This window comes from Myxocyprinus asiaticus, chromosome 13, assembly GCF_019703515.2.
Source record: "Myxocyprinus asiaticus isolate MX2 ecotype Aquarium Trade chromosome 13, UBuf_Myxa_2, whole genome shotgun sequence".
Lineage (NCBI taxonomy): Eukaryota > Metazoa > Chordata > Actinopteri > Cypriniformes > Catostomidae > Myxocyprinus > Myxocyprinus asiaticus.
The window spans coordinates 37,929,517-37,955,385 of record NC_059356.1 but is presented as its reverse complement, the minus strand read 5'-3'; the positions used below and the strand labels follow the sequence as shown (position 1 = coordinate 37,955,385).

At 38.4% G+C, this 25,869-nt stretch overlaps 1 protein-coding gene across 2 annotated transcripts; it reads left to right on the top strand.

The window, feature by feature from the left end:
• LOC127450522 (protein FAM117A-like) lies at positions 1-25,648 on the top strand. Of its 2 annotated transcripts, XM_051714735.1 has the most exons (8): positions 1-472; positions 4,916-5,064; positions 14,493-14,588; positions 15,275-15,394; positions 17,341-17,457; positions 20,559-20,685; positions 21,102-21,255; positions 23,856-25,648. In XM_051714735.1, exons 1-8 carry the CDS (start codon positions 355-357, stop codon positions 24,121-24,123), a joined length of 1,149 nt encoding a protein of 382 aa, XP_051570695.1. In that variant the 5' UTR covers positions 1-354; the 3' UTR covers positions 24,124-25,648. The 2 variants fall into 2 exon arrangements, with proteins under 2 accessions (XP_051570695.1, XP_051570696.1); XM_051714736.1 differs by lacking the exons at positions 1-472; positions 4,916-5,064 and adding an exon at positions 13,951-14,020.
• Positions 25,649-25,869: the final 221 nt, after the last annotated feature.

The following is a 25,869-nucleotide window of genomic DNA, read 5'->3' as shown; positions in this document are numbered from 1 at the left end:
AATTGGCATCACTCCATACAATGTAGTTTTGCTCCTCAACTAGTTCTCCAGCTATTGAGTTTGGTAGGTCAGGAGTAATAAACCGTTTAGGACGGTGCATAAAAGTTTATGTTTCGTTATTTTTCCACATAGAAAAAATAACGTGTTTTGTTTGAATAATTAGTTGAGAAAACATCACTATCATCACATAAGAAAGTAGCTGACTAGCTAGCGAGTGTGCTAGCGTTTATTATAAAACTATTAACAGAAAAACGTTATATTTGACGTCAAAGTCAGGCGAAAGGGATTGCCAGAGGAACAGCTTGTGGTAAACGCTGGAGTTTGGGCAATTTGTGAACTTTTGTGAGACTGGGAATGTCTTGTCGGAGTGGAGTGGCCCGGGTGGGTAACCAAGGACTGCAGCCCCTCCGAGCCACGGTCCCATTTCAGCTCCAGAACCGAACAGCACCACGATGCAAAGACACCAAATCAGGTAAAAACACCAATAAATGTGCAAAACCACGCTAGATATGCAAGCATTTTGGATTTATAATATGCCCCACTGTCCAATACATCTTAAGTTGCTCCATTGCTCAGTGGTAAAACAGTTTGATTAAAGAAAAACATGCGTTTAGAAACGTGAGTGGATAATTTGCTGTGGTCTTTCTCATGGCATCTGATGCTGGCTTCGGTGCAACAGGGTTCAAGAAACTTCTCGGTGAACTGAACGACCCCCACCTTATTCCCGGCCAAGATAGCTACAAAACACAGCATGGGATTGAATAAACATATTTAAAACACTCGATATACATTTTGGTTGTTATGGCTTGCCAGCTAACATTTTGTAAACCCTAATCACTATTTTGGCATGTTCAGCACATAAACACTAGTGTGTCTAGTGCTCAGGGGGCCTGAAAAATAAGCTGACCTGCTTTAGGAAAAACAAATTGCAATTGTCACATTCCACTGACCTGCTGTTTTCACACCAAGATCTCAGCATAGTACTTGCATTGTTTTATTTTTAGTGGAGGAATTTACTTAAGCCAAATCTATTGTAATTCAAGCTTTAGTGTCCTATTTGGAATATAGGTTTACACTGCTTTTTACATCTCCTCAACTGAGAATACTTGGCTTTACCTTTAGAAGTCTTAAAGGTTCACCCAAAAATGAAAATTCTCTCATCATTTACTCACCCTCATGCCATCCCAGATGTGTATGACTTTCGTTCTTCTGCAGAACACAAGTGAAGATTTTTAGAAGAGTATCTCAGCTCTGTTGGTCCATTCAATGCAAGTGAATGGTGGCCAAAACTTTAAAGCTCCAAAGAGCCCATAAAGGCAGCATAAAATTATCCAAATGACTCCAGTGGTTAAATCAATTGTTCTGAAGTGATCCAATTGGTTTTGGGTGAGAACAGACTGAAATGTAACTTGTTTTTCACGATAAATCTTTTTTAAATCAGATAAATCAGTTTTCTTGGCCATCATGATTTCAAGCTTGATTACACTTCCTAGCGCCATCTAGCGCTCTGGGCATGCATCAAGCACTAGGAAATGTAATCGAGGTTGATATCATGATCGTGCCTAGAGACTGCAATGGCAAGATGTACAGTGAAAAATGAGTTATATTTTGGTCTGTTCTCACTCAAAATCGATTAGATCGCTTAATTTTGATGATGAAATTAAATTAAACTTTATTAAACTATAATTATTAAAATATTTAGTAAATAATTAAAAATAACTAAACTGGAGTGTTCAATAGCACATTATCATATTAGCATATTTTTGCTGTGGTATCGAAATTGATATCGAGAACCATGAAATGTCACTGGTATCGGTACCGACTAATGAAATGACAAAACATAACATGAGTGTTTAGATGAGAGATTCATCTTTGATTTAAAACTCAATGTATTGGAAGGCTGTTAACATTTTTATAAGAAAATATGTAAAACTTAGATTTTGGGTGGGCTTAATTGGTCACTTCCCCTAAATAACAAATTAAATTTAAAGGTGCAGTATGTAAGATTCAGAAACCCTTGTTATTAATGACACCTGTGGCCGTTAAGTGAACTGCAGCCAGCTAACTGTTGCTCGTGCTCGTGCACACACTCCATAGGGACGCGAGCGAACGAGCATTGACCAAAACAATGACGTAACGTACAAAGAGACTGAACGTGATTCACCGACATCATGCTGACAGATGAGGTAGCATAATTAAAATTACACAGTTATGATTGTTTTACTACAAACTTTGAGACTAAATTAAAACTACTTATCAGCTAACATAGCATACTGATACACACATTCAGCTACATACTACCAAACTATACCAGACAGATTACTGTTGCACTGCAGTTATGTTGCACTATTGTATGTTTTGCAAGTCATATGTTGTACCACGATCAAGAAACCAGTGTATTTGCTTAAATTTATCCTGTATACCTGACTTTTAGTATAAAGAGAAGATCGTTGAAATTATTTGAAAGTTACGAAGCAAGGTAGCTTGCAATTCGTCAGCATTAGCAGGCAAGATCAAGTTAGTTAAAATTACACAGATCAATCCTTATGGCACTATATTTCACATGCTTTGCAGTTATGTAAGCTTACCTGTCCAATAAGAAGAATGCCAATTCAGGGTCGGTTTTGATCCCCAAAAATGAATGAAAGTCCCTCCAGGAATCAAATGACCTGCTGATGTTCACTCTAGTTTTCGCTCGACCATGATCACGTTCCCACTTAGCCAGACGGGATTCAGTAGATAAATGTTTTTGTTTTTGTTGGTTTTTTTTGGCTTACTCTGAGTTTGTGTAGGAGTCAGTGTTGTGTTGGGAGCCGGATGTTTGCTGGATTCCATCTCTAAGATAACGTTACCTATTGTTGCAGTTTGTTGTCACTGTTGAATAGCGGAAGAGAAGCGATTACTGAGGCAAGGCTCTCGGGAGCGCGTATAAACGTCACATCCTTTGGATTTTACCAGCAAAAGCGACCCGCTCCCTTCACATGAAAATCAGTCTGCAGGCTTTAATAGGCAACCTAGGAAGTCCGGGAAGGTCAAATTTTTTTAGTTGCATTACAAGCCGTTCACACATTGGCAAAAAAAAGGCGAATATTACATGAAAATTGTTACATACTGCACCTTTAAGTTTGTTCATCACACAGACTTATTCTATGGCTTCGAAAGACTTAGAAAATAGTGATTGTTTTATGGTGGTTTATGTATGGCTTCTTTTTGGAGCTTTACACCCCTTAAGGCTCCTGAACACTTCATATGAAATCGAAAAAACAACGAGTGTGATGTAATTTAGAACACAATCTGGCCAAAAGAAGGTGTTTTTGAGTTCATTTCAGTGGTTCGTAACAGCTCACCAGGGCAAAATTTAAAGAAAACTTGCCAGCTGCTAAACACCTTACTGTCATTGGTCCATGTCATCGGTGGGTGTGACCTGGAGCTGCAGCCCAAAACCATTCATGCATCTACCCAATGTAAGAGATGCCAATCATCATTCTTTTGTCTGTATTCTACCCATTAACACTCCTTTAGAAATCCATTTTTGCAGTAGTATCAGTGTCATCATAAATTACAATAACTCTGTAATCGGTGCATATTATGGCTGCATATAGCTTGTTAGCGCAATAGCGCCATGCATTCAGAATGTAAACAAATTACACATTATCTGCTGCGTATATTACTTTAAATCATCATCGAGTTGTTAAATTAGCTACTTTTACTGATCTTGTGTGAATTCTACTCCTAGAATGAGGCATGAAAAATACATTTCATTATCATATTAGTTGATGTTTTACATGTAGTCTTGAGCACTTCATATTTAACTATTTCTATACGCATCTTACTGCGGCACAGCCGGTGTCTAACTGTTCACAAGCAGAATGTCGTTACTCAGCTGCTTCTTTTTACCTCTGAACAAAGAACAGCTTCTCTGTAAGCATGCTGGGGCCTTTAGTCACTATTTACTTTCATTATATGGTGACAAATTGTGTGAAACTTTTTTTAAATGTTTCTTTTTGTGTTCCACGGAAGAAAGAAAGTCATACAATATAAGGGTGAGTAAATAATGACAGAATTTTCATTTTTGACTGAACTATCCCTTTCAGTAACCATATACACACACAACGTCAACATGGGACATAGTCACCCAACCTGCTTGATACCACAACCTCAAATTCCCTCACAAAATACTCTCGATACCAGACAAGCAGGCCTTGATTAGCGCCTGCCAGTAAATGTCCACCATCAAAAGCATTCCCCGAACCCACTGCAAAGACCCCAAGGGCTGGGAGGGATTGAATAGAACCAGGAAGGATCTGACAAGGTCGAAGATCAGATGTACCAATATGAGTTTCTGTGTCATGATCAATGCTCAGAAGAAGGAAAAAATATCCCGTGTATGTGTGAATGTGATCCTCTGGAGTATTTTGTGCAAGAGCCTGGAGACTAACCTGTTTGCAGCGTGTTGATGAAGCACCAGGAAGTTCAGCATCCACTACCACAACAGCGTCTATTTATAACTTGCCTTTCGGTCATGGACTGGGTCTCAGTGTGATTTACAAGCAGCTGAAAGTGCCAACGTATGGGATTAACATGAAAAGATTATTATACACAAACAGATAGTATCAACAACACATTTCATGTCAGAGCTTTGCACACAACAGTTAAATCATGCGCTTAATCACAGCCTGCATCATATCCCGATCCCATTCCTCCCCTCTCTGACTATGTACAGAATGGAATACTAGCTTACTATTTACTGAATATTGCTATGTATACACTGCATAATGCTTGCTGTACTTTACAAATAGTGAAATAATAGACATTCCAATATTTCTAAACCATTGTAAAAATTATATATAAAACAGAATTTAAAAAAGAGACACATCTCACATTTGTCATCCTCTATTTCTTCCCTGTTTTTTAGTGGAGTGCAAGACGAAGGGCCGTCCCCCAAAGCCAACCTTGCGACGGACATTGTCTCTCGAAACTTTGGTGGGGCCGTACCTGCAGGGCCACTGGCCTAAGGAACCAGAGGGTCAGCCTGTTACCTGTGTCAATGACAAGGCCACACAGGTGAGAACCTCCAGTGGCTTCAAACACCTCCTGTTTCCTTGTCATCTCTCCCACTTGAAAAGTAGTGAACAAAAATGAAAAGGACCCTAAATTGAAAATGATGTCAACATTTACTCACCCTCATGTTGTTCCAAACCCATATGACTTGTCTGTGGAGCACAAAAGGAGTTTTGCAGAATCTCCAGGGTGTTTTTTTCAGGGATTCTGCTAAACATCTCCTTTTGGGTTTTATGGAAGAAAGAAAGTCATTTGGGTTTTTGAATGACATGAGGGGGAGTAAATGACACATTTTAAGACTGCTCTGTTGGGAGTTGAACAAATAATTGGTTTGTTTGACATTTTAGATTTACACTATGGCTGTCGATTTAATGTGTTAATTCGATGCAATTAAATATATATAAAAATTACGTGTTAAACAGATTAACACAATTAATTATGTCCCCGGACCATAATATGGAATATTCCTACCATTTAAGCAATTCAAGCTTGAAGTACCGCCTGTTTTCAGCAGGGGGCAGTTAGTGAAACTCCAACTGTATAGGCAACGCGCAGCTGTACAGAGAACAAACCAAACTCAGGCTTGCTTGGGTTGTGTCTAGAAGGGATCCCTCTCACGTCAAGTTCTCGCGCATGCACGTGTAAGAATCTCACGAGATTGACGTGGGAGGGATCCCTTCTAGACAAGACCGCTTGCTTGACACTAGTGACAGCACAAGAGGAGGACGCATTCTTGCGCTCAAACACAGCAGGACGGAGCGCTATTCCGAATTCAGGAATCACAAGAAGTGTGTTTCTAAGTTTCAAACTACGTTTAAAATGACACGGTGACCTAAAAACACTGTGTTTATGATGCAACGCAACCAAAACGCTCTACATTGAACATTGAGTTGTCCTTAGACAAGCCCTTATAATAAATCTTATTTCGGACATATTGACGAATTCAGTTAAATCAGCTAAATAGATCGCTGTGGACTGTAGGCCAATGGTAGACTTATGATCAATAATATAGAAATAAGTATATTGCCGTCTAAAGCCACTTTTTGTATTGTCTTATCAGTAATTTACTTGCTCCACAATGTAATGCAATTTAATTATCTGAATTATTATTTTTATAATAGATATATTAATAATCATTTAAATATAACTATTTATAGTTATTTGATCATTATACAGTTGTGCTCAAAAGTTTGCATACCCTTGGAGAATTGGTAATATATGTACCATTTTTAAAGAAAACATGAGTGAGCAGGCAAAACACATTTCTTTTATTTCTTAAGGGATTCATATTCAACTGTAGGTTATAACAGAATGGCACAATCATAAAACAAAGCATGGCAACAAAGAAAAAAATGAAATGACCCCTGTTCAAAAGTCTGCATACCCTTAGTTCTTAATACTGTGTATTGCCCCTTTAGCATCAATGACAACATGCAGTCTTTTGTAATAGTTGTCTATGAGGCCCCAAATTCTTGCAGGTGGTATAACTGCCCATTCGTCTTGGCAAAATGCCTCCAGGTCATGCAAAGTCTTTGGTCGTCTTGCATGAACCGCACGTTTGAGATCTCCCCAGAGTGGCTCGATGATATTAAGGTAAGGAGACTGTGATGGCCACTCCAGAACCTTCACCTTTTTCTGCTGTAACCACTGGAGGGTCAACTTGGCCTTGTGCTTAGGGTCATTGTTGTGCTGGAAAGTCCAAGAGCGTCCCATGTGCAGCTTTCGTGCAGAAGAATGCAAATTGTCTGCCTGTATTCTCTGATAACATGATGCATTCATCTTGCCATCAATTTTCACAAGATTCTCTGTGCCTTTAGAGCTCACACACCCCTAAAACATCAGTGAGCCACCACCATGCTTCACAGTGGGGATGGTATTCTTTTCACTATAGGCCTTGTTGACCCCTCTCCAAACATAGCGCTTATGGTTGTGACCATAAAGCTCTATTTTGATCTCGTCACTCCAAATGACAGTGTGCCAGAAGCTGGGAGGCATGTCAGGGTGTTGTCATTTGTAGCATTGGCACAGTAAAGGCTTCTTTTCTGGCAACTCGACCATGCAGCACATTTTTGTTCAAGTATCGTCGTATTGTGTTCCTTGAAACAACCGCACCATCTTTTTCCAGAGCAGCCTATATTTCTCCAGAGGTTACCTGTGGGTTTTTCTTTGTATCCCGAACAATTCTTCTGGTAGTTGTCGCTGAAATCTTTCTTGGTCTACCTGACCTTTGCTTGGTATCAAGAGATCCCTAAATTTTCCACTTCTTAATAAGTGATTAAACAGTACTGACTGGCATTTTCAAGGCTTTGAATATCTTTTTATATCCTTTTCCATCTTTATATAGTTCCATTACCTTGTTATGCAGGTCTTTTGACAGTTCTTTTCTGCTCCCATGGCTCAGTATCTAGCCTGCTCAGTGCATCCACGTAAGAGCTACAAACTAATTGACTATTTATACACAGACACTAATTGCAATTTAAAAAGCCACAGGTGTGGGAAATTAACCTTTAATTGCCATTTAAACCTGTGTGTGTCACCTTGTGTGTCTGTAACAAGGCCAAACATTCAAGGGAATGTAAACTGTTGATCAGGGCCATTTGGATGATTTCTGTTATCATTATGATTTAAAAAGGAGCCAGACAACTATGTGATGATAAATGGCTTCATATGATCACTATCCTTAAATAAAAGACAGTTTTGTTTTGCATGATCAGTCATATTTTCAAAATCAATGCCAAAATTTCACCATTTCTGCCAGGGTATGCAAACTTTTGAGCACAACTGTATATTGAATTATTGTTATTTTGAGGGGCTTTCTCAGTAAATATGTATTAATGCTATTAATTGCAATTAATTTGATTAATTAATTGGCATATTATGAAATTAATTAGATTATAAAAGTTTATATACACATTGTTTTAATGCTTATGTTGTTTGTAAAGGATATTTCTTGAATGGTCTGGGGGACAGCCTGAAGTCAAGCAGTTCCTAATGAGAGAGCTTGGCTCTGGGGAGAAAGAGTTTGGCTGTTAATGGAGGGAGTTTAGGAAACCTCAGCTGGGAATGGCAGCCATATTGTTCTTTCCAAATGGGTTCCATATGGGTTCCTGGAGCACTGCTCCAACATGCCTGCTGGGGTTTGCCAAATTTGGTCAAATACAAAAGGTGAAAGTCTTCCTGCTGGGGCTAATCATAAACTTCTGGATTCACGTTTTGATTTTGCATCTCAAAGTTAGAAAGTTGGTAAAGTTCTGCCATGTTCACATAATTTAATTCAGTAAGAAACGTGGAACTAAATTAGTGTATATTGATGCTTGTTCAGGGAATGCTGTAGGTTTAATACAAGTTAAGCTCAATCGGCAGCATTTGTAGCACAATGTTGAATACCACAAAAAATTATTTTGACCCATCTCTCGTTTATTAAAAACAAACAAAAACACAAGAATTGCAGTTACAGGAAGGCACTTTCAATGGAAGTGAATGGGGCCAGTCCATCAACATTCATATACACACTGTTTCAAATGTATAGCCATAAGATGTAAACACCATATGTGTTAATCAGGGATTTACAACTTTGTTGTCATGGCAATGTAACATTCATAAACCCTGTAATGCACTAAACACTGTAATGCAAGTAAATCCCTAATTTGATCACTTTAAAATTGTTAACATGTACAGTGTTTGCGTCTTATGACTATACTTCAGACAGTGTGTATTTTAGCCAGATGTTTATAGACTGGCTCCATTCACTTGCATTGTAATTGTCTTACTGTTAGCACAACTTTACTATACATTTTTTTTTTTTTAATAAACAAGGGACAAGTCAATTGTTTTATGTGGTAATCAACATTATGCCACAAATGCTTTCGATTCAGCTTACTTGTGGTAAGGGGTTTTTCAAAACGTTTGCGCTATTGACTTGCACAATTATATCTCAAGTCATGCAGCTTGTAGAGGAGAGGTGCTATTACCTTTCTAGGCGATCAGACTTAAAGATGCAGTTAGTAATTTTTTTCCTAATTGCTAAACGTTTTAGAAACAAATGGTAATAGTAGAATAATAATTTTTTTTTAAATGTAGCCTATGTTTAAAGATGTACATTCACACAAAGACTATTCATAAGCCTTGCAGAACAAGCTGCTTTATTTTATATATTGTGCTAGGTGCACATTCAAGATTTTTGCCTGCCACACAGTATAACAGATCAAAAATCCCATAGACTTACACTGATGGAGAAACCCAGTATCTATTTACCAGCAACATCTCCTCATCACTGACCCTCAACACTGGAGCCCCGCAGGGCTGTGTTCTCAGCCCACTCCTGTATTCCCTGTACACACATGACTGTGTGGCAACACACAGCTCCAATGCCATCATTAAGTTTGCTGATGACACGATGGTGGAAGGTCTGATCACTGACAATGATGAAACAGCCTACAGAGAGGAGGTGCACACTCTGACACACTGGTGTCAGGAGCACAACCTCTCCCTCAACATCAGTAAGACAAAGGAGCTTGTGGTGGACTTCAGGAGAAGAGATAGTGAACACAGTCCCATCACCATCAATGGAGCACCAGTGGAGAGAGTCAGCAGCTTCAAGTTCCTGGGTGTCCACATCACTGAGGAACTAACATGGTCCATCCACACTGAAGCCGTTGTGAAGAAGGCTCATCAGCACCTCTTCTTCCTGAGACGGCTGAGGAAGTTTGGAATGAACCGCCACATCCTCACACGGTTCTACACCTGCACTGTAGAGAGCATCCTGACTGGCTGCATCTCCGCCTGGTACGGCAATAGCATCGCCCACAACCGCAAAGCACTGCAAAGGGTGGTGCGAACTGCCAGACACATCATCGGAGGTGAGCTTCCCTCCCTCCAGGACATATATACCAGGCGGTGTGTGAAAAAAGCTCGGAGGACTCCAGCCACCCGAGCCATGGGCTGTTCTCACTGCTACCATCAGGCAGGCGGTATCGCAGCATCAGGACCCGCACCAGCTGACTTCATGACAGCTTCTTCCCCCAAGCAATCAGACTTTTGAACTCTTGATCTCCCACGATCAAAATACATCAGCACTGCACTTTATTATTCTTACTCTTATATCTCACACTCAACTGTCATAAATTATATTATATTCTCTCTTAACAACACACTGGCAACTTACTATCTACCGACAGCCTGAATGTCAATACAGTACAATACAACCTACTGTACATTCTATATATACTATATATACTTTTTTTATTGTATAATGTGTATTCTATATTATGTGTATTGTATATTGTACATTGTATGTTATTATTTGTATATTGTGTTGTGTGTAATTATGTGTATATTAGATTTTAAACTGTGTTGTAAATCTGATGTTTATTGTAAATTGTCTCATCACTGTCACGACTACTATGTTGCTCGGAACTGCACCCAAGAATTTCACACACTATTGCACTTGTGTATATGGTTGTGTGACAATAAAAGTGATTTGATTTGATTTGAATATCCTAAAGGGATGGGAATGAGCTCTTTTGACTTGGGCTAGTAAGCGACCGTGTCTGCGCGGGACTGTTTTTTCATAGCGCTCCTGCAAGTTTCTATCCCACACCTGGCTGCTCACGCAAAACACCACGTTAACCCGCTCTCTGCATGCAATGATTTTCTTCCCAAATGCTCCCATTCCCACAACCCCACATTTCTTTTTCCACATAGAGCAAAAATGGACAAGTTTACAAAAACAACATTTTATTTTTCTGTTATTGCTTTTATCAGATGACGTGTGAAATGATTCCCATCTGATTTGCCTTGAGGTTATTTTCTTAACACTAAATTGACCATTTCCCATTCCCAGTTTCACATCCTTTGATGACACGGCATGCCCAGGCCTTGCTCTGAATTTCTCATTAATTTCTAAAAATTTTTACTTCATATTTTCTGTTTATTATTATCAAAAATAAATAAAATAAAATAATACTTATTGTTTTTTGTACTCCATTAATTAATAAAATAAAAAAAAAATATCCACTTCGCATTTGTAAAGGCTATTCTCTGACTGCCCAATCCCGCCCAATACTCATAGAAGTAACGCCTGCTCCCACCTTCAACTTGGAAATTGAATCCCATGCCACAAGAAATCTAATTGGGTCTCGCAGGTCCTGTGGGAGTTACGCGGTATTGCAGACCTTTACTGCGCACCAATGCCCTGGCAACCTGCCACAACACCCTAGCGTGATTGCGGTGAGTTAAACACGTGAAAGCACCACTCAAATTTTCTTCAGATCTCCTCGCTGCTTTGCTTATTTGTGAGCACTGTGGTGTGATGGCCGTGGCTTCTGTATAGATCTATGCCAGCTAGTTCTCTCAGCAGTTGATCTGCTGTGTTTGAACTGATAACCAGTCACCCCAAAAAAGATGGTTTCATTTAATGTGACCATCCCCCAACACATTTTACACCCCCCACATGCTCACTCAAACAATGCACAATAACCCCCATTTTCACTCTCAATTTTTATATAGTCTTTCAAGTTACGTAATGTATTTCTTACAATGATGAATGAACTCAACCCATTTTATACCCTTGAATCATTGTCTATCGAAGCCCCAACTATAGTGGACATTTAACAACTGCACAGTCTTAAGATACTCTCAACAGTCTACCCCACCCCCATCAGATCGCCCGCCCTGTCCACTTGAGTGTGGACAGGGGACTTCTGAAACTTTAGCCAGCACCTAGCATGCTGCGCATACAGACACACAAACTGAATGCCTGTTTATAGTCCAATACCATGAGAGGCTGATTTGAGCTGGTGTCTGGGCAGAAAGGATGGAACGGATTTAAATATAAATCTATTCACACCCCTGCCCCCACTCGGCCACGTGAACCCTCTAGCCACTGAAAGGACACGGTTAGTCCTGATCTTGCACCCTGGGAGTGGAGGTGATGACATATTTTACAATGGCTCACTCCAACTGCGTGTTGTTACATTAGCGTCCAACCGCAAAGATATCCATGACCTCTAGCAGAGACGGGAAGAGAGGGACAGAGACACTGAAAGAGACAGAGACAGCCAGAGGGACAGTTTTTGGGCTAAGGCTGTGACGACAAGATCTGAGACTCTGTGTGACCTAGACAAGTTGCAAAAACAAGAATGGCCCACAAGCCAGGGGCCAGTGTGAAAAGTTTATGGGCCTGTTGACGGAACTGTCTAATGGACAGTTTGAGCCATATTTCATTTTTGACAGGGATGAAAACGAGGCTGTGAGGGATGACAAAATGTTATGTGTTTTTATCTCTTGCAAATTTGATGTTCTGAACGTTGTTTTGCAAATTCTGCTGATGATCTAGCTGGCTAAAATTAGGTTTTGTCCAAATTGCGAGATTGATGTGTGAAGGATTTGGAAGTGTCAGTTAAATTGGGCTGAAAATTCTAAACAAATCAGAAACTTTTCTGCAACATATGCAATCATTTTCCAGACAAAAAAATATTGATGAAGTTTTAAGATATCATGAGTGATATTTATATATAGAAATATCTGAACTACTGGCCCAAAAGAGTCCTTATAGAGCACAACAGTTTGGTTCCGGAAGAAAAATCCATTTATTTTGTCCATAGACTAATAAAAATGTATTATTACTGATAACTTATAAACCTTTAAGGACAGACCTACTGTTAGCTTCAAGGTTGTTAATCAATGGTAGCCTGTTTACTGCTTCTGTTAAGGCTATCAGTCTGCTTTATTTTGACTTCAATTTTTAAAAATCGTGTTTAAGAGCTATTTAGAGAATCGTAACAAACAAACAGAAGCAAAAGAGCCCATCAGCGGTTGCCCACTTCCATGACGTGATGCAATCTAGCTGGTCACCCTACACTCTCAAACTTCATATATATATATATATATATATATATATATATATATATAATATATATGAATAATTTGCAATAACTTTGGAAGTATTGATTCTATATTTAAAATCAACAAGTTTAAGTAGTTTTTATATTTTTCAATCGCTTCTAAATCAATTGCGTCATTAGCAATGCTTCATGGGATTGTAGTTCATTCCCTCGTTAAAAAATGGTAATTACACAAGGACAAATCCGATTTTCAAAAACTTTTTAACTTCAAATAAAATTTTGTAGTTGCATGATTCACCTCATGCTAGTTGGTTTAGTTCATGGCTTAGAACACTTTTATGAAATCTCTATGGGAAAAATGCTTCCGGAACCAAGAAATGGTGTGCAGGCACTTTTGTAAAGATAACAGTTGTATATACATGGCATGACTAAAACTGTCTTCAGTAGCCCGCAGCAAAACCTTGATCAATTTATGCAGTGCATATGCATTACACCAGGGGCCATTCTAGAATTTCAGCCTTAGGTAGGGCTCATCAGACTATAAGAACTTGTAGTTTTGGAAAATAATACAATGGCTGCACTCCTGCTTGCACAAGAAAACATTTTTTATCAACATAAGTTAAGACTTAACGGATAAGCAGATAGTTTAATGATGATAAGAGCTAGTTTTGAGCATTTACTTTTCTTACTTGTGACAGAAAGATAAGTAGCTTGTAAAGAACTTCTCTAGAAATATTTGTGTTCCCATCTGATGTCACATTAACCCCCCCACCCAACTTGCTGTCCCTTTGGCACCCCCATCCTGAAACATATTTCCGCGGCTATTCTCGGATCAGTCACACGTTTGCTAAAAATGCATGGCCATCAGTAAGCGCTGCATCGTGGAGTGTGCAGGTGTGGGCTAGGTGCTCTTAACTGAGGTCGTTGCCTTTGTAGGAAGGACACACAAGGGTATCATGACGGTATGCATGTTACTGTTTGTGTGAGTGCACTTGAGGACAAACGCTTGATAGTTATTTCCTCCTCCTTTGAAATGTAGTGCAGCGAAGTCAGTGGTTTGTATCATGCAAGTCTCCGCACAGCTGTGTGTGTTTGGGCATGTCATCGTATTCCAGGTGTGCCTAGCAGATGTGTTACATCTTGTGTCCCATATTCAAATACACTCAGTGGGGCATGGAAGCAGCTTTCAGTTCCATTTGTGACCATGTGAAAAACAGGTCAACACTTTCAGCACTCGGTGAATCCAGTGCACAGAATGAAGCAGGTGCTTTCATTTGAACTGGTGCATGAAAGAACGGCATCGCTTTGCATTGTGTTTGTCTCACAACCAGCAAACTGTCAACAGTTAAGGGAAGGGTGTGTTATCAACTGTCTTGCGTTCAATGGAAAGGGCTAGATTATGTTATGTGAAATCTGTGAGTGTTTTTGAGTTGTTGCGATTGAGTGAGGGGAGGATCAGATTTGATTATCTTGAAAGAGCTGAAGGATGTGTATCTGCACAATAATTGTGATTGTGAGCCTTTGAAAATCAGTAACTAAAATCACTTTGAATGTCATTATAAATGTTCACCTTTTCTCTTCTCTAAGACTCCCAGTTCCTGGATAGAAGAAACACGGGGGCGGAGAGGGGGCGGCGGTCACAAGCGCTCTGCATCATGGGGTAGCTCTGAGCACCTCAGAGAGGTCAGTACTTCACATTGGATGGCAAAAGTTGCTGGCTAATTGGGTGATTCCAATTAATCCTTCATTGGTCCATATTTTATTTGTCTCATTGGAGGCATCTGTACATTATAATCTATTAAAGCATTAGTTCACCCAGAAATAAAAATTCTGTCATTATTTACTCACTCTAATGTACGCAAATTACTTTCTTCCATGGAACATTTTACTGGTTTTATTTTCCACAATGACAGTAAATAGTGACCTGATCACCATAAAATCACTGTAAAAGTAATTGATACAACACATGCATCATAGTCCAAGTCTTCTGAAGTGATACGATCACTTTGTGCAATGCCCAGAGTAACACTGAAGTTGTTATTCACTCTCAAGTTAAATCATTAACAAAGCCTTTAAAACAAATATCGATACATCGATAACATTAAACCTCATTGGTTCTCATTGCATCTCATGAGCAAATGTGATGTCAAGGGATCACGAGATGCTCATGAAGTTGGTTGAGAGAATGTACAGAGCCGGCTATGTCAAAAACATAGTTATTGATACATTTGTACAGAATGTGGTTATTATACCAATGATCAGTATAATATTAACTAAAAAGTCACACGAGTTAGGACTATCACTTTATGTTGTCCAAAACATCACAAGTGTACATCTGATACTGTAACTCTCATATTGCTTTTATTCAGGTTGCTAAGTTACGGCACTCCTTGCAGAAACGCTCCAGACACGCACCTCCCGCCACGGACTGCAACCACACACAGCAACATGCACACAACAGCCAAACACACACACCTGGAAGTACACAGGTAAACACAAATGCACACACAACAGTTTCAGAATGCTTGTTGGTTTACAGTAGTCAAGTTGGGTGCACGTATGGACTTTGTGCCTGTTTATGAGCTGTGATTATGCACTAAGCCTCTCGAATAGTCCCACATTCTCACTAGCAACAGAGATTAAGAACACTGTCTCACACATACACAGTTATGTGGTAGTGGCTCTCTATGTACAGCAGTAGATTTAAGTAGACATACTTGAATATATGACGATACACATAATCTGTGTGCATTGTATGCATGCATGTTCAGTAAGTCACACACATGGTTGAATCTAAAAAAAACATACCCAGGTCTCATTCCGCCCCAAAATTAAAAGGGAAAAGGTAATAATAAATTATATTTTGCATAAAGAAAATGAAGCCAATTTGAAAAACCATTAATATTCTTTTGCATTTTAACATTGTTTTCATGGCAAATAAGCACATTCCCCCCTCCAACAAATACTAATAACTGTAATTCTGATATTTTACTGTGAATGTTTTTTGTTTTGTTTTTGTTTTTTGTAATACCCATTATTCTCAATGGTGATTCTGTCATTTTACAAACTTTAAATAAAAAAGATATACAATTATTTTTCTTTAATTCAGTTAGTACATAAAGAATAAATACTACACAATTAAAATTCTTTATATTTTCATATTACATTGAGTGTGATTTATTTTATTAAACCTAACCTAACCCTAAGGTGATAATGACAATGTTTTTGTTGTTGTTGGGGGTGCTCAGTTGTCCTTAAACGTAATTTTCTTTAAAGCAAAATAATTTTCTAATCTTTTTGATTTTGGGGGTGAAATAGACACAGATCCTCAAAGGGATCGTTCATCCAAAAATGTAGTTCATCATCATTTAGTCACCCTCATGCCATCCCAGATGTGTATGACTTTCTTTCTTCAGCAGAACAAAGATTTTTAGAAGAATATCTCAGCTCTGTTGGTCCATCCAGTGCAAGTGAATGGTGATCAGACCTTTTGTAGCTCCAAAAATCACAAAAAGGAAAATAAAGGAAAAAGTAATCCACAAGACTCCAGTGGTTAAAATCATATCTTCAGAGGCTATATAATAGGTGTGGGTGAGAAACGGATCGAAATTTAAGTCCTGTTTTACTCTAAATCTCCACTTTAACTTTCATACGTGAAAGTGAAACTAAACAGGCACCACATGTGACTTTCAGATGTAAAAGTGAAAGTGGAGTGAATAAATGATGAGAATTTTTGGGTGAACTATCCCTTTAACAGGTTTCATGAGATTCACCCACATACAGTTCTGTGCAAAAGTCTTAGGCACATAAGATGTTTCACAAAAGCATTTGTCTTAAGATGGTTATTTATATCTTCAGCTTTAGTGTGTCAATAGGAAATATAAATGTTAGACTCCCAAACATTACAGTTGCAAATAGAAAAGATTAGAATAGAAGAACAGGGAGCCCTGCAACAGATGTCATGGCCCCCACAAAGCCCCCCACTGAACATCGTCTCAGTCTGAGATTACATGAAGAGACAGAAGCAACTGAAACAGCCTAAATAGATAGAAGACCTATGGTGAATTCTCCAAGAAGCTTGGAACATCCTATCTGCCAACAACCAAGAAAAACTGTGTCCAGGTGTACCTAGGAGAATTGGGGCTGTCTTAAAGGCAAAGGTGGTCACATCAAATATTGATTTAGATTTTTTATGTTTACTGGAATTTGTATGACATAAAGTGATAAATGAAAACTATGTCATTATTTTTGAAGACATCCTCTATGCAAAATTTTTCACTAGTGCCTAAAACTTTTGCACAGTACTGTATATCTTTTAATTTATAGCTTTTCTATAAGCTTTGTATCTGATCCATATCATATAAATACTTCTTAGCACATTTTTGTTCATAGGTCTCCCTGAGTTTGTTTTCTGAGTTGATTTGTGTGCTTGCAGACAATGCCTTTGATTCCTCTGAGCCGATTGGCCCCCAGACTGAGACGCAGTGTGGAAGGACTGAACCTGGAGCTGGAGGGAGTCTTTGTGTCTGAAACAGCAAAGGAACAACACAAGGTCAGTGTGTGTTTGTGTGTTTCTGACCTAGCTATAATTTTGGGTATAAAATTGCTGAAAAAAGATGTTTTCTTTACTCGCTTCTCTTCAGAAATGATCTGAAAGGTTAAAATGGTTGTAAGGACCCTTTTAAAAAAATATATATATTTTAGGGTTAGGGTTTAAGTCAGTGGAAAAATATAAAGTGGGAATCCTTTATTTGGCTATTGTATGTGTGTTTACATCCTAATCCCACCACCATTAAGGCCTCGATATACTTCCGTAGAAGTTTTCCTTCATTCTTCGTTCAGGGGTAAAAAGAAGTTCTAAACATCCAAGCAATGGTATACTGTTTCCGAACATTCATACACCCACTGAATATGGCATATAGAAGTACATTTAAATATGAGGATGCTACATGTAAAACCTTAAAAATTTGTCATCAATGACTTTATACCTTATTCTGAGTAGAATTCACGAGGTCAGTAAAAGAAGCCGTTATAATAATTTAAATGTAACTCTTTGAAGTAGTTTAAGAAGTTCTGAAATTTTTTTTCAAAATTGTAATAGTAATTTTTCACGTTATTAATGTCCTGACTATACATTGTGATCTGTTGAATGCCACTTTGGTGAATAAAACTACCAATTTCTTTCCATAAGAGCAAAATCTGTACATTATTCCAAACTTTTGGCTGCCAGTGTATATGCAGCAGAAAATGTTTAATTTGTCTTGTTTACTTTATGAATTCATGACGCTAATGCGCTAACATGCTACACACTACACACGGCCATAATATGCACCGGTTACACTCTTGTTATTGTAATTTATTATGACACTGATATTATTGCAAAGATGAGTGTATAAAAGTGTTAATGTGCAGAACAAAGATGATGATGATAGAGGCATATCTTACTTTAGACAGATGGCACATGAGTGAATGGCCACTTGAGAGTATTTTAGTAGACTACAAAAAAATAAAAATAATTATCGCATTACTTGGTCTTGGAAAATGTCTCTATGCGAATGATCGTACAGATCTAGGAACTGTACATTTGCACCACCTTGCTAATAACTCTGCACATCAATGTGGTCATGTTGACTGATTTTTGACTCACTGAACAACATAAACAAAATTAGCCATTGGCCTCAAGGTAGCTGGAGTTCCAGGTCACACCTACCGATGATGTGGACCAATGGCAGTAAGAAGGTTTTTAGCAGCCGGTAAGTTTTCCTGAAAATATTTGCTGGCGAGCTGTTACGAACCACCGAAATGAACTCAAAAACACCTTCTTTTTGGCCAGATTTTGTTCTAAATGACATCACACCCGTTCGTTCTTTGATTTTGTAGGAAGTACAGGTGCATCTCAATAAATTAGAATGTCGTGGAAAAGTTCATTTAGTTTAGTAATTCAACTCAAATTGTGAAACTCGTGTATTAAATAAATTCAATGCACACAGACTGAAGTAGTTTAAGTCTTTGGTTCTTTTAATTGTGATGATTTTGGCTCACATTTAACAAAAACCCACCAATTCACTATCTCAAAAAATTAGAATATGGTGACATGCCAATCAGCTAATCAACTCAAAACACCTGCAAAGATTTCCTGAGCCTTCAAAATGGTCTCTCAGTTTGGTTCACTAGGCTACACAATCATGGGGAAGACTGCTGATCTGACAGTTGTCCAGAAGACAATCATTGACACCCTTCACAAGGAGGGTAAGCCACAAACATTCATTGCCAAAGAAGCTGGCTGTTCACAGAGTGCTGTATCCAAGCATGTTAACAAAAAGTTGAGTGGGAGGAAAAAGTGTGGAAGAAAAAGATGCACAACCAGCCGAGAGAACCGCAGCCTTATGAGGATTGTCAAGCAAAATCGATTCAAGAATTTGGGTGAACTTCACAAGGAATGGACTGAGGCTGGGGTCAAGGCATCAAGAGCCACCACACACAGACGTGTCAAGGAATTTGGTTACAGTTGTCATATTCCTCTTGTTAAGCCACTCCTGAACCACAGACAACGTCAGAGGCGTCTTACCTGGGCTAAGGAGAAGAAGAACTGGACTGTTGCCCAGTGGTCCAAAGTCCTCTTTTCAGATGAGAGCAAGTTTTGTATTTCATTTGGAAACCAAGGTCCTAGAGTCTGGAGGAAGGGTGGAGAAGCTCATAGCCCAAGTTGCTTGAAGTCCAGTGTTAAGTTTCCACAGTCTGTGATGATTTGGGGTGCAATGTCATCTGCTGGTGTTGGTCCATTGTGTTTTTTGAAAACCAAAGTCACTGCACCCGTTTACCAAGACATTTTGGAGCACTTCATGCTTCCTTTTGCTGACCAGCTTTTTAAAGATGCTGATTTCATTTTCCAGCAGGAATTGGCACCTGCCCACACTGCCAAAAGCACCAAAAGTTGGTTAAATGACCATGGTGTTGGTGTGCTTGACTGGCCAGTAAACTCACCAGACCTGAACCCCATAGAGAATCTATGGGGTATTGTCAAGAGGAAAATGAGAAACAAGAGACCAAAAAATGCAGATGAGCTGAAGGCCACTGTCAAAGAAACCTGGGCTTCCATACCACCTCAGCAGTGCCACAAACTGATCACCTCCATGCCACGCCGAATTGAGGCAGTAATTAAAGCAAAAGGAGCCCCTACCAAGTATTGAGTACATCTACAGTAAATGAACATACTTCCCAGAAGGCCAACAATTCACTAAAAATGTTTTTTTTATTGGTCTTATGATGTATTCAAATTTTTTGAGATAGTGAATTGGTGGGTTTTTGTTAAATGTGAGCCAAAATCATCACAATTAAAAGAACCAAAGACTTAAACTACTTCAGTCTGTGTGCATTGAATTTATTTAATACACGAGTTTCCCAATTTGAGTTGAATTACTGAAATAAATGAACTTTTCCACGACATTCTAATTTATTGAGATGCACCTGTATATTGAGGCCTTTATTATCCCAAATTACATCAGAAGCACTCACACTGGACTCGGAGTGAATAAAGCATGTTACAGCCAGTTTATTCTGTGTTTGAACGGAGATGTTAATAACTACTTGTTTATAACAATTTTACTGTATCTGAGTTGTCCATAATCTGTTTGATCTTTTGTGTGTATTTAGATTCTTGATGTCCCAGATGGTCACAGAGCCCCTGTCCCCGCTCAAAGGTACAGCAGCACTTCACAGAGTGACCCTTCTCCTGGCCAGCTGTCTCCCTCACACTCACCCTGCACCATCACTGACTCTGGTAAGTCACTCTCAGTGGTTGGTTGATTAAATGACCGATCTGACCAGTAACTGGTTCTTAAAGCGAGCGAGTGGGAGGAGCTTAGGAAAAGACGTCTGTGCTAACCTTATTTATCCCGCTTGATTTTATGTTCGGTATTTAAAAGTTCATGGTTCTGTATATTGTACTTGTGGTGACTCCTAAGAGACTTTGTTTTTGCCAAATCTCAAAGGCAGCATCACTTGTATCCTTCGCGGTCAAGGCAATCCCAGAATGCATCATATTTTCAGACGTGTTATATTTTCTTATTCTCTCTCAGTGGGGGTGTAACTCATATTTTATTATCAACACATGTCAGGATGTTCTGTGTGAAGTTGTTAGTGTAATATGCATTTGGCTGACGACTCTCTTTATCTGTGTATATGTGTTGTGGGTAGATATAGTTGTGTGTGGGCCGCTCTGTCCGCTTCCCTCTCCTCCTCTGTGTATGTCTGAGCCGCCATCTTCCTCTCCTCGACCCAACAAGACATATTTATTCCAGAGAGAACCTCCAGAGGGCTGCGAGAGAGTACGTGTGTCTGAGGAGGCCATGTAAGTTAAACACACACACACACACACACACTGTGTGAGATAGATAGGAAATCAAAGACCCTTTGAAATTAAAATTGAGTTTTGTGGATTTTAGACCACCACGCAGTTCTCAGAACGGTTCACGTAAGAGGTCCTCCGAGTTCAGGTCAGTTTTTCCAAGTAGGACTTTGGGTTCGGGTTTGTAATTTATGAAAAAATATACAGGACTTCCGAACTTGTTTCGCCCACACGCTCTCACTCACAAATAGGTGCGAATGGATAAGTTAGGAGCCGTTCACACAGAATGTTTTTTTGCGTGCGTTTACTCTATTTTTCCATTGTTTTCCTATGCAATCACACGCTGGATGAACATCCTTGACTGCTACACCGCGTCTCGCTATTTTTTTAGTGTCTCACGCAGAACCGGCGCGTTTTTAGACACTGTGTCAAGTTAAAAAGAACGTCAGGTCTCAAAAACGCATGTCGAGACACCTGCGTTCTGTTTGATCTAGATCGTTTTGAGCACCTGCGCTCAAAACGATTTAACATTATGAGCAAGTTCAGGTTGCAAAGAGGGGACTGTTACAATGTTTAACATTATTCCAGATTGTTCTGCACCAAGCAAAGTTTCAGCACTTGATAAACAGCAATGTTTAAAAAATAAATAAAAATAATTATATTCTAGTGGGCCGCCATGTCTTGTATGTTTATTGTTACAATACTGTTATGAATGTTGCCTACAATGCTTAAAATACAGCATTTTGCAAAATGGTGAACAATACACTGCAGCATCAGAATATAAGCTCCAGGTGGAAGTAAATAAGTGTGTGTGTGTATATATATATATATATATATATATATATATATATATATATATATATATATATATATATATATATATACACACACTAATATAATATATTATATATATTACTATTGTATACAACAAATCCTCTAAGTAATAATAATAATACTGTATCATATTATAATGACAATCTGGACAACAATAAATAATTGTTGGTTTATAATAATAATTATAAATAACAACTGAATTCCAAAATGTAAGTGAGTGTAGTAGGTTTTGCACACCCTGTTTGTAAAAAGAAAAAAAGTGTTTTGTAAAAATATATGTAGGTAAATATTGCTTTTTTTAATAACTGTATTGTGGAAAAACTGGAAAAAATGTATTCATTATCTTTAACTAGATTTTTATTTCATTAAAAATTTTGAATGTACTTTGCTACAACTGCTGATAGGATGAATTTAAAATTATGATTTAAAATCAATTTTATGTAATCTTTAAGCAAACATTTTCAACATTTGGTCGGTTGCTTGGGGCCTCAGAAATCGTTAACCCGCCCCTGTCTGTATGTTAGCTTTTAAGACATCAGTATGCCAAAATGAACTTTTAGTAGATGAACACGTCATCTTTGCTATGTCCCGTCCAGCTTCCTGTTTCAATAGGAAATACAGCTCTGGAAAAAATTAAGAGACCACTGCAAAATTATCAGTTTCTCTGGATTTATTATTTATAGGTATGTGTTTGAGTAAAATGAACATTTTTGTTTTATTCTATAAAGTACTGACAACATTTCTCCCAAATTCCAATTAAAAATATTGTCATTTATTTGCAGAAAATGACAACTGGTCAAACATTTCTTCCAATAATGCAAAGAAAACAAGTTCATTTTCATTTTTAAACAACACAATACTAATGTTTTAGCTTAGGATAAGTTCAGAAATCAATAATTGGTGGAATAACCCTGATTTTCAATCACAGCTTTCATGCGTCTTGGCATGCTCTCCACCAGTCTTTCACATTGCTGTTGCTCCATGCCATACAGCCAGGTCAATCGAGGTGTGGATGGAGGACCACCGGATCAAGACCCTGTCATGGCCAGCCCAATCTCCAGACCTGAACCCTATTGAAAACCTTTGGAATGTGATCAAGAGGAAGATGGATGGCCACAAGCCATCAAACAAAGCCAAGCTGCTTGAATTTTTGCACCAGGAGTGGCATAAAGTCACCCAACAGCAATGTGAAAGACTGGTAGAGAGCATGCCATGATGCATGAAATCTGTGATTGAAAATCAGGGTTATTCCACCAAATATTGATTTCTGAACTCATCCTAAAACATTAGTATTGTGTTGTTTAAAAATGAACATGAACTTGTTTTCTTTGCATTATTCGAGGTCTGAAAACACTGCATCTTTTTTGTTATTTTGACCAGTTGTCATTCTCTGCAAATAAATGACAAAATTTTTAATTGGAATTTGGGAGGAATGTTGTCAGTACTTTATAGAATAAAACAAAAATTTTCATTTTACTCAAACACATACCTATAAATAGTAAATCCAGAGAAACTGATCATTTTGCAGTGGTCTCTTAAGTTTTTCCAGATCTGTATGTCATCACAGGAAAGAAAACTGCATTTGTCAAGACATTTTGTTGTTTGTTTAACATATAAAAGCTGCATTCCATAATATTGTTTATGTTGTGTCTTGGACGTACACCAGGGTCGAGAAATTAACGGGGGCTCGGGGCAAATATTGCTGCTAATAGAAAAGTTCATTTCTGACCCTGTTTTCAGTCACCTTCACAATCTTCTCTTGTTTTCAGACTTCCCTGTCATGGAAATGCCCCTCTGCAGCCCTCCTGTCCTGACCCTAACAAGGTGAATTTTACACCTCATGGTGGCTCTGCCTTCTGCCCTGTCAGTCTCCTCAAGCCCCTCCTCCCTTCTATGGATCTGTTATTTCGTGGCCTGTCTGTTTCACCTGTCACTGGTTGTTCGGCTCAAGTTCCTGGCCCCTGCCAGTCTCCAGGACATGCTGTGGGTGGATACTTGAGCGGGATCGTCCCGGACTCTTCCACCACCTCTCTGTGAAAAGGAGGCATTCATAATGAGAAAAGATAATGAAAAGACTAATTTTTTTGCCTTTGTCACACTTCATCAGAGACTTGACATTAAAGTGTCACAAAGAAAAACAAAAACACCAGTAACTGCTTATGCTATCTACTCTTGGCACAGAGAGAAAAACGTCATGATAGAAGAACAACATGGGGAACCTTTCACCCACAGAAGCTACATTAAAAAAAAAACAAAATCTATGGTTGTCACCAGTTTGATTTGCAGATGACAAATTGATCTCAGGACACTCCGGACTTGGCATTTGTGATCATTTCCTTCTTACTTTATAGCATTCATTTATTGCTATAGTTCACTATATTTCTATAATCCAATTCATCATCTGTCATAGGATGTATAATATTTTAGGTCTGCCAGAAGATGGTAAATAATAGAAGAGAAAATGGACTTTCTGGACCTACCATATTTTTGTACTGCATGCTGGACTTGAACCAACACAAATGAGGCACTAATGGTCCATAGAGTCTCCGAAGGTCCATGTGGGCTATCGACATCTGTTTATGCCTTGAAGCGGCATCTCATCTGGAGAACCAATCCTTCAAGTTCTTTTGAAAGCTGGGTTTGTTTTGAATACTCACTAGCATGTCTATTTAGTAGCTAAAAATTTATGGTTTTTTTTTTTTGTTTTTTTTTAAAGGAATTAAGCCAAGCTCTGAACAAGAGGTCTTGATTCAACAAAGAGTTACCATTAACAGTCTCACTCCAGTATGGGGCTTAAATGTGTCTGGGATATTAACCAGACAGTACAGAGAGTAACCAGAGAAATTGTAGTGTTTACAGCTGCAGTTTTAAGGAAATGGCATAGCCACACAAAGCCCATTCTTCTGTGTTCATGGACTGTGGGCTTCTCACACTTAAATTCAGTATATACGACAAGACCCTATTAAGGGCTTATTTCCCTACATACTTGATGAGAGTGCAGTATGTTTTACCGAATTTTACTACAGCATTGACAAGCCTTCCTATTCTCTTGAAAACTTAATTTACTTTGTTAATGCTTACACACGTTGGTCCTATTGTGAAATCAGTTTGGGTTTACACATACTTTTTACGCATGACACAAGCTAATTTGCTGCACTGAGATACAATGCACTTGTCATAAGGAACGAGACTTACAGCAAATCATTTGCAGAAATCGCCTGATATTTAAAGCACTGATATAATCCCATATATTTCTGTGGATGTATGAGGCAGACTACAGTATTATATTGTTTCGCGGTCCTGGCATCATTCACTTGAGTGTTCTATTTTAAGTTCCCAGTTAGAGTTTATTATTACCTTGTTCTTTAAGGGGCCCTGATTTAATGACATTGTTCTCAGATATTTTTGTTTGTTTGTTTTTGCCTCCTGTTACTCTTATCCTGTTACAGTTGTTGTACACCAAGCCTTTTGTTTCTTTATTATTTCTGTCGTAAATTTAAATTTAAAATGTATGTTACTCAATGTTGGCTGCCATAAATGAGAAAAAAGCTCAGAGAAATAAGAGTGTCATTAATGTTGATTCAAACTTTATAAACATGGTGCCTCTTGAAATTTTGTCACTTGGTTTTAAATCTTGCATTACTATTATATAGTGAATTTAAACTTTATACCATGTAAACTTTAATCTGATACATTTAAAATGCTATTTTAAGATTTCATTACGTTGTACCCTGTTATTTGTAGGCAGATTAACTAGCACACGCTGTTTGCCAAGGAATTCTA

Excerpts from the sequence above, each read along its gene's own strand:
- LOC127450522 (XM_051714735.1), top strand. The coding sequence starts at position 355 with ATGTCTTGTCGGAGTGGAGTGGCCCGGGTGGGTAACCAAGGACTGCAG. Across the intron at positions 14,589-15,274 it reads GCTCTGAGCACCTCAGAGAG|GTTGCTAAGTTACGGCACTC; the intron begins GTCAGTACTTCA and ends GCTTTTATTCAG. Across the intron at positions 15,395-17,340 it reads ACACACCTGGAAGTACACAG|ACAATGCCTTTGATTCCTCT; the intron begins GTAAACACAAAT and ends GTGTGCTTGCAG.